A 19,322-nucleotide genomic window follows, 5' to 3' on the forward strand; every position below is an offset into this window, starting at 1 on the left:
TGGAGAAGAAGACCTGGCTGTATTCCTGAACCATCTGAACAACATCCACCCCAACATCCAATTCACTATGGAAAAAGAAAAGGAAGGAACACTGCCATTTTTGGAAGTCCAAGTCATCCTCAAACCGAACCAACGTTTGGGTCACACAGTATACAGAAAATCCACACATACAGACCGATACCTGCACAAGAACTCCAACCATCACCCAGGTCAAAAAAGAAGCACAATCAAAACACTGGTAGACCAGGCAAAACACATCTGCAAACCCCACTTATTGGAAGATGAACTGAAGCACCTGGACCGGGCTCTACAGGCCAATGGTTATTCCAGCTCAGACATCAGAAGGGCCGCCAGGCCCAGGAAAACCCAGAGGAGTGAAGACAAGCAGCCACACAAAGGGAAGGTATTTTTACCATACATCAAAGGAGTCACAGACAGAATAGGCAAAGTGGTGAGGAAGCACAACCTTCAAATGGTTTACAGACCGATGAAGAAAATCCTGCAAATGCTTCACTCAGCCAAGCAAGGAGGAAAAGGCAGTGAGGAGGCCTCTGGTGCTACTGTTCCACTGCCTCGGCCTCCTCGCCGCCACGGCCAGGAGAAAGGCCGGGTGCTGCTCCTGGAGGCCAAGAGGCCTCTGGGCAACCTGGCCCTTCTGCAGAGTGGCTTTGGCGGTGGAGAGGAGGCGGACAGCAGTGTCAGAAGCCTCCTCTGCCTCCTCACCGCCGCCGCAGAAGGGTTGGGCGGCAATGTGGAAGCCTCTGGCGCTGCTGCTCCACCTCTCTCCACCACTGCCATCACCACGGAAGGGCCGGGTGGCGGGCTGGAGGCTTCTTGGCCTCCAACACCCCACCTGGCCTTTCCCCTGGCCGTGGCAGCGAGGAGGCTGAGCCAGCAGCACAGAGGAGGTTGCATGGCGGCGGCGAGGAGGAGGGAAGTACAGAGGGAAGGAACGAGGGAGGGGAGGAAATTAAGGAAGGAAGAAGGGGGGAAGAGGAGGGGAGGAGAGGGACTTTTGTCCACAATGGGACTTGAGCATACATGGATTTTGGTATGCGTGGGGGTAGGTTTGCCATAACCCTCCTGCCGGCGGGACATTCCCAGTTTTTCACCAATGGGGGCATCCCTGTTTCCTCCTTGACTCGGGTTTGTCCTGGGTTTTGCCAATCTGGTGACTTTCACACCAAAATGGGTCCTTTTCAGAGCCTTTGGTGTGATTTTGGTGGTTGGTTTTAATGGTAATTTTGAGAGTTGAAATAAGTTCCAATTATTTTTATTTAATTAGGGCTACATTTTATTGCCATATTAACATTACAGGGACTTTTCAGGGATTTTGACTGAATATTTGGTGAGATATGGGGGGATTTAGTGAGTTTTGGCCAAACGTTTAGGGAATTATCTTGGAGGCATGTTGGCAACAGGAGGTTGCCAGACTCAGGAAGAGCCAGAGCTCCTCCTCTGTTTGGTCCCCAAGGCAGCAGGGGGGAGAGGGCTATTTCCTTTGGCACCGAGGAGAGGATGATGATGATGAGGAGGAGGAGGTGTGTGGCCATTTTCAATATTTATTTTGCCCCTGTGTATGTTTTCCAACTTTGATTGCTCAATGCTCTGGAATTCTGGTGTCTGTGAGGCATTTGGCCTTCTCTGTCAGAGAGCTCTGGTGCCACAATAAACTACAATTCCCAGGATTCCATAGCACTGATCCCTGGCCGTCAAAGCAGTGTGTTTTGGACACAGATATCCTCCTTTTGTGAGTTAATGAATGAATCCAGTCCCTAGCCTTTCTATCTCTCTCACACACTGCAGGAGTAATAACCCACTTTGAGACTGCTTTAACTCAATGCTAGGGAATCCTGGGAATGCTAGTGTTTGGGAGACATTGAGACTCTGGCTGTCTGATAATATTTGATGTGATGTGATTTGCTTTTATATTTGATGTTTTTAATTTGTTTTTTCTTTTCTATATGGTAATTTTATCTATTCCTCTTTTTAATTGTTATTATCTTAGAGTGTACGCCTTGGGCAGGCTTTTATATACTCTTTAAGTTTACCGACTTTGTACAGCGCTGTGTATAATTACAGCACTTTATTTTAATAAAATAATAATAATAATAATAATAATAATTTCTCTGTCAGAGGCTCTGAGGCGACAATAGACTACAATTCCCAGGATTCCCCAGCACTGAGCAGTCTCAAACTGGACCATTTCCTCAGTGTGGATGCACCTGGTGAGGAATTCTGGGCACGGCAGTTCAACTACGTTTGGAGGGTTATGGGACTCCCTGTCAGAGATAGCTCTGGGGCCACAGTGTACTACAATTCCCAGCATTCCCCAGGACAGTTAAGTCACTCTCGAACTGGATTATTTCCTCAGTGTGGATACAGCTTTGGTGAGGAACTCTGGGCATTTAGGTCCAGCTATGTTTTATTTCTGCAGTGTGTTTTGGACCAGAGACAAGGTGACCAGACATCCTCCTCCTTTTCCACGACATGTCCTCTTCTGTCAAATTTCAAAAAGTCCTCCATTTTGATCATGGCTAAGAAACATGCATTTATATTAACATTTTAAAAAAATCATCAATTTTGTCGCATGTCCTCCATTTATTAAAACTGTGCCCTACATTTCTACCAGTTTGGAGGTCCTGGCTTATGGCAACCCTACGTGGGTGGGTCCAGAACGGATCCCCCACGTATACCAAGGGCCAACTGTATAAGAGACATGATTTAGCAGACCCAAAGCATGTTTCGCTTAAAGAAGCGAAAAGACGCTTCATTTTGGTAGCATGGAGGAGAACAGACGGGCCACTACACCTCTTCAAGATACAATATGTCTTCCAGAGGTTGCCCATACAGAGGGGAGTGGATGGGAGGTGGGCTTATAAGAACTGTAAGTTGTGTCCATTATCCACTACAGTCACCCACCCTTCCTCCCCAAAGAGAGAGTTGGACTTGATGGCCCTTGAGGTCTCTTTCAACTCTATGGTTCTGTACCCTCACCGTCAAATTGTTAGGTCTGGTGGCCATTACCAGAAGAAATTATCCGAACTGGTTACCAAGTGCAGATCTCTAGTAAAAAAGGTGAAAAGCTTAGGTATTTCCATGTCTCTCAACTTAAGGATTTGAAGGGAAGACCCATAGGAGAACTACAGGAAGCCCCTGTCTTGGACATACAGAGGCCCAGTTTGCCAATTGTGGATCTTTCAGATTTATTTTTGTTCTGGGATCCTGTGTAGGTTTTGGTTTTCACACTTTGTACGGGCTCAGGAGCCCTTCACAGAGCACTTTGCTTTCTGAGCAACTGCCCCATTTCAGTAGTTAATCACCCTTGGAACATGCCTTTAGGATACCCACCAACCACCGCTCGTCTGTGCATCTCCACACTGATGCAGGATGTCTATAGCACAGATGTTGCTTTTATTGCTTCTTTACAGTAACCATGCTGGAGAAGCAGACACAGGACTACCTGACCCATTTCATCACTTGAGAATCCAACTTTAAAGCCAAGTGTCAGTGGACACCCCTATATTCTGGTATTTGTGAGGTTTTAGATGTGATGGAAATAAGGTTCTGGTACATTCAGAAAATGCCCATTGACATAATCGCAAGGATATATTTTTCATCTCAAGATCAAATAATTTCTGCCTTAACAATACGAGGACTCAGATGCCACCAGTACATAATCGTAGATACAGGGAACTTTCCGCTTTGCTCCTGGATGTAGTGTTGGATTAGATTTAACACCCAGGATTTCCTGTTAAAATGAGACTGAGCTTTTCTATAAAAGATTGTCACCCGACTTGGAACTTGCAAAAAAATTGATAATCTCCCAGGAGCCACATGGCCAGAAGGCAGAAGTGCAAGCCTGCAAGTAATACTCCTCAATGCCATCTGAACTGAGAACAGAAAACGGCAAAGTGCAAGCCTATGACTAACATCTTCAATTTTTCCCTCTTGTGGGTTTTAACACCTTGCCTGATAATGAAGCCAGTGGAGCTTCGAAAGCTTGCAACATGTATATTGTGCATTTTGGTTGGCCAATAAAGTTATCAATGTTTGGTGGATTTTTTGATTGGATTTGCTATATGGCCAACACAGCTACACCTTGAAGGTTGAAGAACAGACTGTATGTGATATACCTGTGCAAACTTCCCACCTGGAACAAAAAATGTGTTTTCTACAGAAAAATAACAGAGGAACATCTCATCAGGTAAACATCTCAGGAGTCCATAAATGTGCCCTGTCTGCCTATCCTCCAACAGAGTTCTGAAGCAGAAATACAGCGCAGCCACACCATATGCGGGCATGCCTTACGTGGCCTTGAGCATACGCGCTCAAGCCGCGGGGCGCGCACGGGGCGGCGCGTCCCATTCAATTGAATGGGTGCGTGCGTCTGTTGCGCCTGCGCACGCCCGCACCACCGCGCACAAGCCCCATTGTTTCCAATGGGGCTCGAGCATAGGCGGAATTCGCCTTACGCGGAGGGATCCAGAACGGATCCCCCGCGTAAGGCGAGGACGGACTGTAGAATCAAATGAGATTTTAATAAGGCATTACAAGAAACAATCATGATATATAAAGGCTCTCTTCAAGCAAAACTTTTCCACACTGCTGGTATTTCTATGGTTTCTCTTTAATGTGGACTTCTTCATGCCTAAAAAGGAGGGAATGTTGAGCAAAACATTTCCCACAGTGTTGTGGTCTCTGTATAGTTTGTCTCCTGGATGGAATTCCTAATATCTCAAAAAGTATGAATTCTGAGAAAAATGTGATTTCTCTTCTGTATGGTCTTTCCGATAAGCCACAAGGGGTGATTCTAAGCAAAACTTTTCCTCACTGCAGGCATGTGAGTGGTTTCTCTCCTATGTGGATTCTCTGATGATTCTCAAGGTTTGACTTGCGAGCAAAACATTTTCTACACTGCTGGCATTTGTATGGTTTCTCTCCTGTATGGAGTTTCTGGTGATCCACAACGTTTGCTTTTTGAGCAAAAGCTTTTCCACATTCCTGGCATGTGTATGGTTTCTCTCCTGTATGGCCTCTCTGATGTCTCTCAAGGTATGACTTGTGAGCGAAACCTTTCCCACACTGCTGGCATGTGTGTGGTTTCTCTCCTGTGTGAACGCTTAGGTGATACTCTAGGTATGACCTCTGAGCAAAACATTTTCCACACCGGTGGCATCTGTATGGTTTCTCTCCTGTGTGGACCCTCTGATGATCCAGAAGATGTGACTTCTGAGCAAAACCATTCCCACACTGGTAGCATTTGTATGGTTTTTCTCCCGTGTGGACTTTTTGATGAGTTACAAGGATTGACCGACAAGCAAAACATTTCCCACATTGCTGGCATTTGTATGGTTTCTCTCCTGTGTGGACTCTTAGGTGATACTGAAGGTGCGACTTCTGAAAAAAGCATTTCCCACACTGATCACATTTGTACGGTTTCTCTCCTGTGTGGACTCTTAGGTGATAGTCAAGATATGACTTCTGAGCAAAACATTTCCCACACTGCTGGCAGTTGTATGGTTTCTCTCCTGTGTGGATTCTCTGATGAGTCACAAGGGATGACTTGTGAGCAAAACATTTCCCACACAACTGGCATGTGTATGGTTTCTCTCCTGTGTGGACTCTCTGATGTCCCAAAAGATATGACTTGCAAGCAAAATCTTTCCCACATTGCTGGCATTTATATGGTTTCTCTCTTGTGTGGACTTTCTGATGTCTCTCAAGACATGACTTGTGAGCAAAACCTTTCCCACACTGCTGGCATTTGTATGGTTTGTCTCCTGTGTGGACTTTTTGGTGTCTTTCAAGTTGTGACTTGTAAGCAAAACCTCTCCCACACTCCCCACATTTATATGTTTTCTTGCTTGTGTGGTGTTGCTTCACAAGGCCTGCTTTTTGACCAAAGCCTTTCCCATTCTCCTGACATCTGTAAGGTTTCTTGCCTGTATGCACCCTCCGATGTACCATAAGCCACGCCTTTTGAGTAAAACGTTTGCCATACTCCTGACATTTATAGGGGTTTTCTCCTGTGTGGTTTATCTGGTGGCTCACTAGGTCTCTGTGCACTTTCAAATGTGCCATAAGTAGTAAACGGTATGTAAAGCATTTCCCACACTTCCGGCATTTGTGTGGTTTCCTTATTGTGTGGGCTTCATGGTTGTTCATGCTGTACAATTTATAATCAAAATCTTTCACAGAATTTTCATAACTAAAGTGCTTTTTTACAGCATGGAGCCTCTTGCAAGGCACAAGTGCCGTATTTTGAGGAAAACATTTCCCAGATATATTGTGGTTGTAGGGTTTCTTTCTGATATTATTTTCTTCTTCTGAATGTTGAGCTTGCTTATTAACTTCAGGGTTTTGCTTAGAACGCTTCCCATACTTAACACATACATATCTTTTCCTCCAGTTTTCTGCTGTGAAGAAGAAAACCAAAAAATAATAATTTGCAAATTTGTATGAAAAGGAATTTCAGAGTATGGGAAATGGATTAAAGCCAAACAATCTTAAAGACAAATTAATTATCAGAACAAAAGGAGAGATGCTATGCTTCTTCTTACGCCTTTAGGTCCCATATCTTATGCCTGTATCTCTCATAAGGGCCTGCTTGAGTCTTACAATCTTCAAGGGAAGGCTTTCTCAGTCCCACCACCCTTCGGGAGATGATAATCATAGAGTTGTGCTGGAGAACCTCTAGATGCCTAGAGGGTTCACCTCTTGAGGTCTTCCACCATTAGTCTATGGTCAACTTCCAACAGAAATATCAGAGATCACACTTTATAAATCAAACAAACATTATATTTCCCCTCACTGCTCTTTTATGCTCTGAGTGAATGCCTTTTCATTTTTTCATATTATGAGATGCTTAGGGTTTTTACATCCTGACACCACTATATCATGCTATTGATTTTAGTTTTGTTTCACCTGCTATGCCAATTTTATTTGAGCTACAACAAAAAATATAATGGTATCTGTCATGACAGGCCAAGGGAACTGCTCAATATGTGAAGATGATGACCTGGGGGCAAACATCTGGCCGCCTGGATTGTTGCTTTCCTCTCTTGTTTGAGGCCTTCCAAGGGGCATCTGCTCTCAGACACACACAGCAGGGCTGCTGAGAATGTAGGATTTGTGAGAAAAGTCTGAATGAGGGGAGCTTCCTGTCTGAGTTGGGATTGAACCAAGTCCAGTGGAGCTTCATGCTCAGTAAAGATGGATCCTGTTGGACTATGCAGGGCATCTAGGGCAGGAGTGGAAAACAGGTGTTCTGTAAGCCACACATGGCTGCCTGGCCTGGTTTTGGTGCTAGAATTTGCAAAATAGCAGGAAGGGACAGAGAGTAAATTCATGACATCCAGGATTAAGTGCTCTACCTAAATACCAAATTAAATTATTGATTTTAGTTAACTTAGGTAGTCATTTCTCTATACAAATTAAAGCATTGTCATAGATTACATGAGGCACACATTTCTGTCTTTATCAAGGGCTCACACAACAAAATACAAGAATTGGAGGTTGCTTTCCTCTCACCACTATATCATGCTATTGATGTGCCTCATGTAATCTATGACAATGCTTTAATTTGTATAGAGAAATGACTACCTAAGTTAACTAAAATCAATAATTTAATTTGGTATTTAGGTAGAGCACTTAATCCTGGATGTCATTAATTTACTCTCTGTCCCTTCCTGCTATTTTGCAAATTCTAGCACCAAAAAGGAAACGATTTTAGGCTGCCAAGCAGGGAACACTCCTTATAATAAGAGTCACTTGTCAGCCCTATAAGGGACAAGCTTTCTAAGCTTTAAACATGGGACTTCTCTTACAATACTGGATACCTGACAGCCCCTCTGTGTGTGTGTGTGAATATCCAAATATTTGCTTTTTTTGCGACAAGGAACTGATTTGATTTTTAAAACAACCATGCTAGAAACCTTTTCTCCCCAATTTCTGGCTTTCCTTCTCTCCCCACCTGGTTCTTTTACTACAGTGTATTAAAAAAACATGCATAATCTACAAAGCAAGGATGAGTTACAGTGGGAGCCTAAGGATCTATATTCATCTTTCCAGGAGATCTCAGAGAGGTGAAGCACCAACACACTATAAAAAAATTGTCCGAAATGCTCTATAAGGCAGTATGGGAAGCACTTACACAATACTTTCAGGCCCCCTTGGGGCATTTGATGTCAAGGAGGAACTAAGGAGAAGTTTTTTTCTTTCTTTTTTAATTTCCTGTTTTAAATTCCTTTTAAAAAAAGAAAAGAAAGCTTCTTCTGGGCAAAAAATGACCCAGAAGGATCCCCCCCCCAAAAGGGGCATAAATGTCCCCTACATCCTCCAGAGGACATATAGACATAGGATGGGTAGCACTTGTCTTAACAATACTGCCTCAAGAAGAAGAGCCCTCCCTTTGTGCCAACTGTCATCAGACCTGGGAGGGAGTGAAAAAGACAGGCCCAATTCCATCAGGTCTAGCTGTGAATTCTGTGACTTAAATTGCTCTCTTTTATCTTATTTTATTCTATTTTATTGTATTGTATTCTCTGTATTTTTATTGCTGTAATCCGCTGGATTCCTTCTGATTGGTGGGCTATAAATAAAGAATAATAATAATAATAATTACATTGAAAAGGATCTAGGAGTCCTAGTAAATCAAAAGTTGAGCATAAGTCAAAAGTGTGATGTGACAGCTAAAAAGGCCAATGTGAATCTAGGCTGCATCAATAGGAGTATAGTGTCTAGATCAAGGAAAATAATAGTGCCACTCTATTCTGTCTTGGTCAGGTCTCACCTAGAATACTCTGTCCAGTTCTGGGTACCACAATTCAAAAAGGATGTTGAGGAGCTGGACCATGTCCAGAGGAAATCAACCAAAATGGTGAAGGGCTCAGATCTCAAAATCTCAAGCCATCAACTGCCCTGCAGGATCTTGCAAACTCAGGGCTGTGGCTTCCTGGATTGAATCAGTCCACCTGTAATTGTGGCCTCCCTCTTTTCCTACTGATATTGTGCAGCTTGGGACTTTTCTTTCATCTCTGTGCAGGCCAACAGCTGAATGTCCTTTAATCTTGAGTCCAGTTGCATCATTAGACACAGTACTACTCATACTTGTCCTCTCTCTTCAGTCTTGGAGAGAGCCTCCATCGGTGTCACCTATCCATACACATTATTGCTGCTGCCCACTAGTTCTTGGCACATTTTGTCTGCTTCTTCAGCAAAAGTCTGTCTGTCTTAGGAGACCCTACTATCAGTTGTGCTACTGTCAGCATAGTTTCTTGCTTCACAGAAGCACCCAATCCCACCACCACACTTTAGAATGGAAATGTTAATCAACAAGCAAACAAGAGAGTCTTACCAAGTCAGCCCATAATCTCACAGGTTTTCTTCATGATCCGCATATACAGGGCTCATCCCTTTCCCATTTGGGCTGAATCAGGACCCGCTTCAACGTATTTGCACTGTTAATGCCATCATTATAAATGAATGTTAAAAGAGAAGACATAATCATCTAGGGAAAGAGAGAGCCTTACCAAAAGAGGCCATGATCCCATGAATCTCTGTTGTGATCTGCCTGTGCAGGGCTCTCTGGTCAGCATCCAGCAGGACCCACTCCTCTGGGGAGAAAGACACAGCCACAGCCTCAAAAGTCACCAGACCCTAGAGACAGAAGACAAAGGTTCTTGCTCACTCTGGACATCAAGATGGCTGCCAGTTGTGGCAATTAGAATAAAGTGAATTCACAGGCTGATACAGCTCCAAAGGCAGCCAAGGTGAGACTGATTCCTCCACAAACACAACATAGCAAGAGCATTTGCTGTTCCCAAGATGTTGTAACCCGCCTTGATCTCAAGGAAAGGCGGGCTATAAATAAACAATTTATTTTATTATTATTATCATGTACGAGGTCTGACAAATGCAGGAGCCTCAGCCCATGACATAGTCTACAGCTTCAGTAAAAGGCCTCAAAGAAACATTACACCACAACTGAGGAACAAAATGTTAAAGGTCTTACACTGCAGAATTTTATCCAGGGGTAGGCAACTGCAGATGGGGTGGGCAGGCCAAAAATGTGCATTTCAGCATGCCAGAGCAGATGATACTGGGTTACTTTAAACTGCCATGTTAGCCAATTTCCAGCTGGTGTTTTTGTTTGTTATTTTTTTTTTTCAGTTTTGGGGTAGGGTTGTGGAGTTTTATGGCATATCCTCCAACTTTGCCAATTTGGTAAGGACCATGCCAATTAATCCTCTTTTGTCTCACTTTTCAAGTGGATTTTAAAATGTCCCAGTTTCTTTCTTCTCCTCCCATTTCCCCCTTTCTTCTCAACTTCAGATCAAAAAGGATGTTGACAAGTTGGGGGTATTTAGATTAAGAGAGCTGAAGGGCCACCCAATCCAACCCCTGCCATGCCAAAATACACAGTCAAAACACCCCTGGCAGATGGCTATCCAGCTTTTATTTAAACACCTCCAAAGAAGGAGACTCCACCACTCTCTGAGGGAGTGTGTTGTATGTCTAAGGTCTGTTATAGACTGCCAAAATAAAGCTGCTTCGGGTCTCTTTGGAGGTATGCTATTTAAATGATGCATGGGTCCTAAGAGTCTGGAGGTCGCGCCAAAGCCACACTCCATTCCTAAGCACTGGAGTGCAGCTTTGGTGCAGCTTCCGGATTCTTAGGATGCATGCATCATTTAAATAGCATACCTCCAAAGAGACCCGAAGCAGCTTTATTTTGGCAGTCTGTAACAGGCCTAAGAAAAAGCTGAGAGAAAAAGGAGCACAACTCTAATTCAACAATAATAAGGCTGAAGACACAGGCATTCAAACCTAGACATTTCAGAGGTAAGCCCCCAAACTTCTGGACCAATATAGATAAAAAGGTCTGGATTTCTCTATCATTGTTTTTCATATCTCAACTTCTCTCCATTAGGAACAGAAGAAATCGGTAAATTTTTACAATTAAACCTATCTATTGGAAAGATAAAAAAAATTACAATTAAACCCAAAACAAAGTGCAAATTCTCACATAGAACTGAAAGGCATGTGATCTGGGAACCCAGACTGCTCCAGTCCTCTTGTTCCAGGATTCCTTTTCCTTACCTGATCTAGTTCTGGTCCACCACAAAGAGGAATAGGCAACTGAGTCCTTGTTGGTAGGATCATTCCAGATTCTGTAGGAGAGACCAACATGGGGAAAAGCTGGTCACATCACCTTGCGTCAGAGATTACTATTCTAGTCTTAAACAAAGGACGTACAGGTCTACCTCCGTTAACAAAGCGTCTGAAAAGACAGTCCATTTTACAAAGTCATGTTATGCCCACCCGGCCCCCATTTCCTTTTTGTCCTCTGCACAGCTGAAATTATTTTAGCAGCATATTCATTGAAAGGGTGGTGAAAAAGGGCTGGAGAAAATGTACACATTTTCAGTGTCTAGTTGCAGCACTGTGTCTGGAGCAATAATGTCATGAAGCATGCAATACTACCACCACATTTTAGAATGCCATCATTATAAATGAATTTTAAAAGAGAAGACATTGTTTGCACCAAACATACAACTGAATGGACAGTATGTGGTTCTGCAAGCACATCAGGCAACTATGTCCCACTGTTTCCACAGAAATCCCTGAAAGGCAGTAATAAGCCAATAAAATGTATACACGAGCAGGGATTCGAACCCTGGTCTCCACTGTCACAGTCTAACACTCAAACCATGCTGCCTTGCAGTTGCTATAAGTCAGAAACGATTTGAAGGCACAAAACAGCTACCAAAACAAATAGTGATGCAGGGGTTAGGACATCAGATTGGGAAAATCCAGTCCCAGTTCCCACTGAGCCGCAAAACCGACATTAACCACCTACTCTACAAGGCTGTAAGTTCAATACCAGCCAGGGGCTCCAGATCAACTCAGCCTAGCATCCTCCCCGGAATAGATCCCAGCCATGTAACGCCCCCCCCCCCCCCACAGTCATATACAAGCAAAGACTCTGCCCACCGTTATTTTATTATTGTAGTGTTGTTTTTAGATTTTTATTGTCTGTAATTATAATGGATGGAATTGTTTAATCCTTTTTTAAGGGGGGGAATTGTATATATTGTATTTTTTTAAGATTGTATGCTGCTTTGATTGTGGAAACAAAAAGTGGGATATAAATTAAAGTTTTATTTTTATTTATTTATCCTTCCATAGGTCGCTAAAATGAGTATCCAGCTTGTTGGGGGCAATTAGCTTACACTTTGTAAACTGCTGAGTACATCAATAAGCAGCATAGAAATGTATTTGTTATTTCTACATACACTGACCTACCTTGCAGGGTGGTTGTTGTGAGGATGAAATGGCCTTGAGTTGACAGGAGCAAAGTCCAGATATGGATAAGAACACAAAGCTATGGAACATCACACTCACAGAAAAATTAACTGAAAGAGGAAGGGTTGCTAGAGACAACCAAGATCACTCCAAATTGAATGCAACCCCATGAGAGTTTATTAGTTATGCAAATGAAAATACATAACTTCCTCACATGTTTCTTTTTCAAAAGATATTATAGTTGTTCTTGGTGTGTTACAGACGCGCGCAAAGTACGTACCAGCTACATACTAGGGACGCCCACGCCCACGCCGCTTCCAAACGGAGCGGTGCAGAAGTGACGTCTTCGCGCTGCTCGAGGGCGCCTGGGGTGCCCTTTCTGCGTCGCTGGAAGGAGCTCCTTCCAACTTTGCGTCGCTGGGCTCAGTCTTTAGATGGCTGCGCCAGCAACGCAAAGCAGAAAGGGGCCAAGCGGCCCCTTTCTGTTTGTCCCTGCCACCATTGGGTGTCCTTGGGGCATGAAGCCCCAAGGACACCCCTTTCCAGGCCGCGGGGAAGCGGCCTTTTGTCGCTTCCCCGCGGCCTGGAAAGCAGTGGATCGGGGCCTCAGAGGCTGCCACTGTGGCAGCTGAAGCCCCGATCTGGCGGGGAAAGGGGCGGGAACAGGCCGCCCCAAAGGCCGCCCCATTGTTTCAGCTGGAGATTATTTAGCTGGATAGTTAAGTAACAAATTCAAAGCACCTCCTTCTTTGCTGGTTTTGTTTGTTTCTGTAAAATCATATGTATATGTGTGTGTGTGTGTGTGTGTGTGTACAAGTGTGTGTGTACTAGTGTGTGTGTACAAGTGTGTGTGCTTATGAAATGAGAATGAACAAAAATGTACTAAAATTCTACATCCAAGGTGGAGAGGATAACTCTCTGCTTGTGGAGATACGCACTGAACAAACATACTACACATCCCTGGTGTGGAATGGCAATCTTTTTACAATAAAATGCACATCTACAGATGCATCTAGCATGCATAATTCTACTTCCACAGTCATGAGCTGAATATAGATGTCCTGCATCAGACCAAGACAGCCAACATCTTTCATTGGGGAAATTAGAGCCAGCATGCTACAGTAGTTTCAGTGCTAGGCTACAATTCTAGGGACCAAGGTTCGAATTCCCTCTCTGCCATGGAAACTTCCTGGGTGACCTTGGGCAAGCCACAGTCTCTGAGCCTCAGAGGAAGGCAAGGGAAAACCTCCTCTAAACAAATCTGGCCAAAAAAAATCCTGTAAAGCTTTAGTTTGCCATAAGCTGGAAATGACTTGAAGAAACAACAACAAACAAAGAGGCATCCTTACCTTGCAAGAGGCCCGCTCCATCACATTCCTGCTTGATCACTCTCCGTTGGGGACTCTGCCTGGGATCCAATGGAAGCTTCTCCGCCACAAGGAATTCAGAGTGGACTTCCGACAAGAGGTTCTGTAACAGCAGTCAGGATTCAAAAGACATGGAATTTAGAGAATGAGAAAATAGCAAAGGTCTTTGGGGAAGGGGTTTGGGCTTGTGTGGTATGAGATTTCCACCCACAATTTAAGCTAGTAAAAAGCCAGCAGCACATAAGACCAACTTGAAAAAGTGACATATAAAATAAGAGTTCAAAAAGGTGGATACAGAATGACACTTGTGTTAATACTTGGTATACATTTATTTTATGTGCCGAAACATAAACAATTCCATGGAGCCCATAGCAAGAACATCTTAAATTCTGGAAAACTCTGCTTTGATTTATAATGGAATTCAAGAACATGTGTGTGTATGTGTATGGATGTATAAGGAAGAAATGAAACAGACAAATGTTGAAACAAACATGAAAACCAACTGCTACTGTATAGATATACCTACCTGTATACTCTGTGGGCACAATGCTATTGCTAATAATTTGTTATCTTGACTTTGGAATAAAATTAACATGAAAAATGTCAGCAATGCTAAGTGTTTCACCCTTTAGAGCAAAAACTGGCTACTTGCTGGAGTGGGTGAAAGTCCATTCTGACTCTGAACACATCAGGGCCAGACTCTGACATTTGAGTCACCACGGGTGAAAGTAAGGATGTCTGGCAATGCCAGCAGGGAAACCTGACACTTTCTTTAAAACCTGGCACACGGGGAGCCAGGGTTTTAAAACATAATCACTCTTTTGAGATGCTTCAGGGACTGAGATTCCACTTTATCAGAAAGCAGATACTCCCCACACTCCTCCTGATCAAAGCTAAATCTGGCAACACCATATTTCAGCCTTTATTCCTGAAGTCATCAGAGACTCAAAAAAGGCAGCCTAGAGCCAGATTCTTCTCACCTTGGACCCAGAAGGAAAAGCTCTCACCTGTGGCTCTTTCTGCTTCTTCTCTGCCTCTGCCTGACTCAGGAGGAAACCTTCTGCCAAGGCCACTGCCTGGGAACAGGTCTCTGCCCCACATTCTCTGACCCAGTTCTTCATCTCTGGGGGCAGGATGGTCAGGAACTGCTCCAAGATCACCAGGTCCAGGATCTCATTTTTTGTGCATCGCTCTGGCTTTAGCCACTGACGGCAGAGATGGTGGAGTTGGCTGCAAACTTCTCGGGGGCCCTCGCCCTCCTCATAGGACAAGTGTCTGAAGTGTTGGCACTGCATCTCAGAGCTGGCAAGCTTCTCTCCCAGGGACCTTTGGACTGTCCTCTCCCAGAATTCCTCGCTGCTCTCAGCACTGAGGTCATCAGAGCCTCTTTCTCCATTAGGGCCAGCTGCATCTGATTTATCCATTTATGTTGTATTACACCAATAAAACTACAAACAGGATCAAAATTATTCCTCCTCAGTCCATCTCAGGGCAAAGATGTCCCTAAGATGCTCTGCTGAAACACCTGTAAAGCCAATACATTGTTGTTAGTATAGATAAGATCAGGTAGCACCATCAATGTACAGAACACCATCAATGTATCTTGTTGTGTTAAGAATTATTACCCCAGTCCAAGTACCCTAGTCCCCTCTGATCTTGGAGGTTAAGCAGGGTCAGCCCTGGTTAGTACTTGGATGGGAGATCACCAACAAATACCAAGTGCTATAGGCTCTATTTCAGAGGAAGGAATTGGCAAAACCATCTCTGAGAGTACTTTGGCTAATAAAACCCTATGAAGTTCATGGGGTCACCACAAGTTGACAAGTAACTTGAAGGCACACACATACACATAGGGAAGAAGAAATTTGTGAGGCTTCCAATAGCAAACAGGTCTCTTCCCTGAAGGAAAGGCAGGTTGAGTTTTTTCACTGGAGAGCCAGCATCAATAGCATGAAAAGCATCAATACTGTGAATAGCCATTTAAAATCATATCTAATGAAAACAAAAACAGTACAGTATGCTATTATCACGCTTAACATTCAATATTATATTTTATACCGCGTATAATATCTAGAACCAGTATGGAGTAGTGGTTTGAGTGTTGGACTACAACTCTGGAAATAGGGCTTTGATTTCTTGCTCAGCCATGGAAACCCACCGGGTGATCATTATAAGTCAGTGTCAACATAAGTCAGATAGGACTTGAAGGCAGACAAAAGTATATAATATATAATTCCATCATATTTATCCTATTATCCTACATTCTATATTCACTGAAATCTCATTGAAGCTCCCACTCATTTCATCAGGTGCCCTGCCTCAATAGAAGGAGGCTCAGGCGGGTTACGGACTGCCATTTCGGACATCCTCAGGACGTCCCAGTTTGAAAAAGGGGCGTCTCTTCTAGACGCCCCTACTCCTATTACGGACAGAGTCTGTAACAAATGGTGGCAGCCGTTCCACATGGCCACCGCCATTTTGACATTGCATGGCGGAAGTGCACGACTAGTGCCTTGTGGTGTCTCTTCCGGGCCGCAAGAAGGAGCACGATTTTCACACTCCTTCTTGGCAGCATCCGGGAACCTCGCCGTTTGGCTGCAGCGGTTCCCAGACGCTGCAACCGGTGGCGGCAGCAGACCGCTGCTTCTCAGCAATCTGTAACGCACCTCAGTTTCTGACTCCCAGAGCTAAGAGCCTCCTTGAAGGAACAGAGCCAATAGTTTTGAGGCCACTTAAGGAAAAAGAGGAAAAGAGAGCTTGGCAAGAAGATTAAGGGGTGTGCCTTTCATTGCATGGCACCTGGCCATCCCTGGGGGGAAAGAGGGGTCAAGAGGGAGGAAAGAAGGAGGTAATTCTTTCTCTTCTCCCCAGAGCTCAGGTGTGGGGCTCCCATCACTCATGTAGGGAAACCCAAAAGAGCTTCTCTGGATCTCCTTGTGAATAGGAAGGAAGAAAAACCCATCATGCAGTCCCAGGAAGAAAAAGCAGAGGGGGGCCGTCTTACCCTGAAATGCAGTCCCCCCCCTTCCAGCCTCTCTAGGGAGCAGAGCTTTTGTCCTTTAGACCCCTTGAAGGGGGGTGCTGTTTCTCTCCCTCCCTCCCAGAGAACCTTTTCCAGCTCCTTCCATTCCTTGAAGATGCTCCTACCAAGAAAACTCCACTGCCTCCTCCCCCCCCCCCCCACACACACAAGGGTCTCCTTCAACTTCTCCCTCTTAGCCAACTTCCCTCTCCTTCCATCATGGGAAGACCTGTTTTCAGGGTAGGGAAGAGGGCTTTACCAAGAGAAAGGAGGGAAGTAGGGTCTCCCTTCCTAAGGGGAAGATAGGAACTGGGATCGCTCTTCTCCCCAGCTGGGAGACCAGAAAGGTCTCCCCCCCCCCCACAAAGTCATATTTAGGGCACCCCCCCCCAAATGTGCCCCCGCCCCTTACCACCTCCTTCTCCCACTGGACCTCTTCCTCTCCTCCCTTTCCCAGCTCCTGATCTTTCCAAACATTCCTTGCCTCTCTAGAAATCTGATCCCTCCGCTCTCTCTCCCCTTGAAGGAAGACTCTCTAGGAATCTGAGCCCTCTGCTCTATCCTCCCTTTGAGGAAGACTCTCTAGGAATCTGAGCCTTTTGCTATAGCCTTTAGACTAGGAACACTCTCTAGGAATCTGAGCTTCTGCTCTCTCTCCCCTTGGAGGAGGACTCTCTAGGAATCTGAGCCTCTGCTCTCTCTCCCCTTGGAGGAGGACTCTCTAGGAATCTGAGCCCTCTGCTCTATCCTCCCTTTGAGGAAGACTCTCTAGGAATCTGAGCCTTTTGCTATAGCCTTTAGACTAGGAACACTCTCTAGGAATCTGAGCTTCTGCTCTCTCTCCCCTTGGAGGAGGACTCTCTAGGAATCTGAGCTTCTGCTCTCTCTCCCCTTGGAGGAGGACTCTCTAGAAATCTGAGCCTCTGCTCTCTCTCCCCTTGGAGTAGGACTATCTAGGAATCTGAGCCTTCTGCTCTATCCTCCCTTAGAGGAACACTCTCTAGGAATCTGAGCATCTGCTCTCTCCTCCCTTGCCGACTCTATAGGGATCTGAGCCTTTTTGTAGTTCTATCTATATACAGTAATTTATTTTTAACTATTGTACTGCATAGTTTTATATTTGTTGGTGCTTCTTCCTTCCTCTCTCTCTGTCTGTATAAATATATATGATTATATGCCTTTAGCAGTTCTGGCTAGTTTTTGTTGTTCTTTTACTTGTAAGGTACTATGTATACTGATGGCACAACATAAATAAGTGATGATAGTGTGTCTATCCTGTCTAAGGACCATGAGAAGCAGATCATGGCCTAATCCTTTTTTCTATCTTAGCAGCATCTGTGTGATTTTAGGATCTTCTTCATTGGCATGCAGGAATGAAAAGACCCACAGTTCAGCCATGGTTTTTAAAATAACACTAATCACACAGGCCTCTTTGTTTGTGTCTTCTCTTCAACTTACCCTATACAGTTGGCCCTTCTTATATGCAGATTTGAGCATCCGCAGATGGCAAACCGGGAAGTTGTCCCTAATGCGCCATTGGGGACAATTTCCTTCTCCCCTCCTCTCCTCGCTTCCCTCCCTCCCTCCCTTCCCTCCCTCTTATTTACCTTTTGGGCCTGGAGGCCTCTGGCATGGCCGCTTGACCTCCTTGCCGCCAACGCTGGAAAAGCCGGGTGGCAGTACTGGAGGCCAAGAGGCCCCCAGCACCGACACCCAGCCCTTCCATGGACGTGGTGAGGAGGCCGAGTGGTAGTGCAGGAGGCCTTTAAGGCCTCCAGTGCCGGAACCCGGCCTCCTCAACGCCTCTGCGGAAGGGGCAGATACTGGTGTTGGCAGCCAAGAGGCCCCCAGCACCAACACCCGGGCCTTCTGCAGTTGCGGTGGCGAGGACACTTGGGGACGGTGTGGGAGGCCTTGAAGGCCTCTGGCGCTGCTGCGCTCTGGACTGCTGCCGCCGCCGCCAGGTCTTTCCTGCGGCAGTGGTGAGGAGGCAGAGCGCAGCAGCGCCAGAGGCCTTCAAGGCCTCCCGCACTGCCACTCGGCTTCCTCGCCCGCTGCCACGGAAGGGCCGGGTGTCAGTGCTGGGGGGCCTCTTGGTCCCAACACCGGTATCCAGCCCTTCTTTGGCAGCGGAGGCTCCAGGAGGCCAGGTGCCAGCACAGGAGGCCTTAGAGACCTCCGGTGTGTGGTGGCTCTGCCTCCTCGCCACCGCCGTGGGAAAGGCCCGATGATGGTGCTGTTGGGGCCAAGAGGCCTCCAACACTGCCATCGGGCCCTTCCACAGCGGCAGCAAGGAGGCCAAGGTTTGACCTCTGCCGCTGCTGCCACCAGCTGGCTTTTCCCACAGCGGCTGCGGCGGCTAGGAAGCCAAGCAGCTGCACCAGAGGCCTCCCAGGCCTCCAGCACCAGCACTCGGCCCGAAAGGTAAGTAAGAGATAGGGAATGGGAGGGAGGGTTGCAGGGAGGAGGGAAGCGAGGGAGGAAAGCGAGGAGAGGAGGGGAGGCCAGTGACTTTTGTTCCCAATGGTGGTGCGCGTGCATGTGCACTGCCATTGGGAACAAATGGGACTTGAGCATACGTGGATTTTGGTATGCGTGGGGGGGAGGTCTGGAACGCATTCTCC

General features: G+C 45.6%; 1 protein-coding gene across 3 annotated transcripts; it reads right to left on the minus strand.

The window, feature by feature from the left end:
• Nucleotides 1–4,585: 4,585 nt before the first annotated feature.
• Nucleotides 4,586–17,173, minus strand: LOC149320395 (uncharacterized). 3 transcript variants are annotated; one of them, XM_089500855.1, is made up of 6 exons: nt 17,111–17,173; nt 14,684–15,201; nt 13,659–13,779; nt 11,104–11,174; nt 9,534–9,660; nt 4,586–6,419 (listed from the first exon to the last, which is right to left on the minus strand). In XM_089500855.1, the coding sequence occupies exons 2-6, from the start codon at nt 15,098–15,100 to the stop codon at nt 4,831–4,833; spliced, it is 2,325 nt and encodes a 774-aa protein (XP_089356981.1). In that variant the 5' UTR covers nt 15,101–15,201; nt 17,111–17,173; the 3' UTR covers nt 4,586–4,830. The 3 variants fall into 3 exon arrangements, with proteins under 3 accessions (XP_089356981.1, XP_089356982.1, XP_089356980.1); XM_089500856.1 differs by lacking the exon at nt 17,111–17,173 and adding an exon at nt 16,681–17,020 and having other exon boundaries at nt 4,586–6,416; XM_089500854.1 differs by lacking the exon at nt 17,111–17,173 and adding an exon at nt 16,681–17,020.
• Nucleotides 17,174–19,322: the final 2,149 nt, after the last annotated feature.

This window comes from Sceloporus occidentalis, unplaced genomic scaffold, assembly GCF_023333645.1.
Source record: "Sceloporus occidentalis isolate IW3139 unplaced genomic scaffold, rSceOcc1.0.p SCAF_1, whole genome shotgun sequence".
Classification (NCBI taxonomy): Eukaryota; Metazoa; Chordata; class Lepidosauria; order Squamata; family Phrynosomatidae; genus Sceloporus; species Sceloporus occidentalis.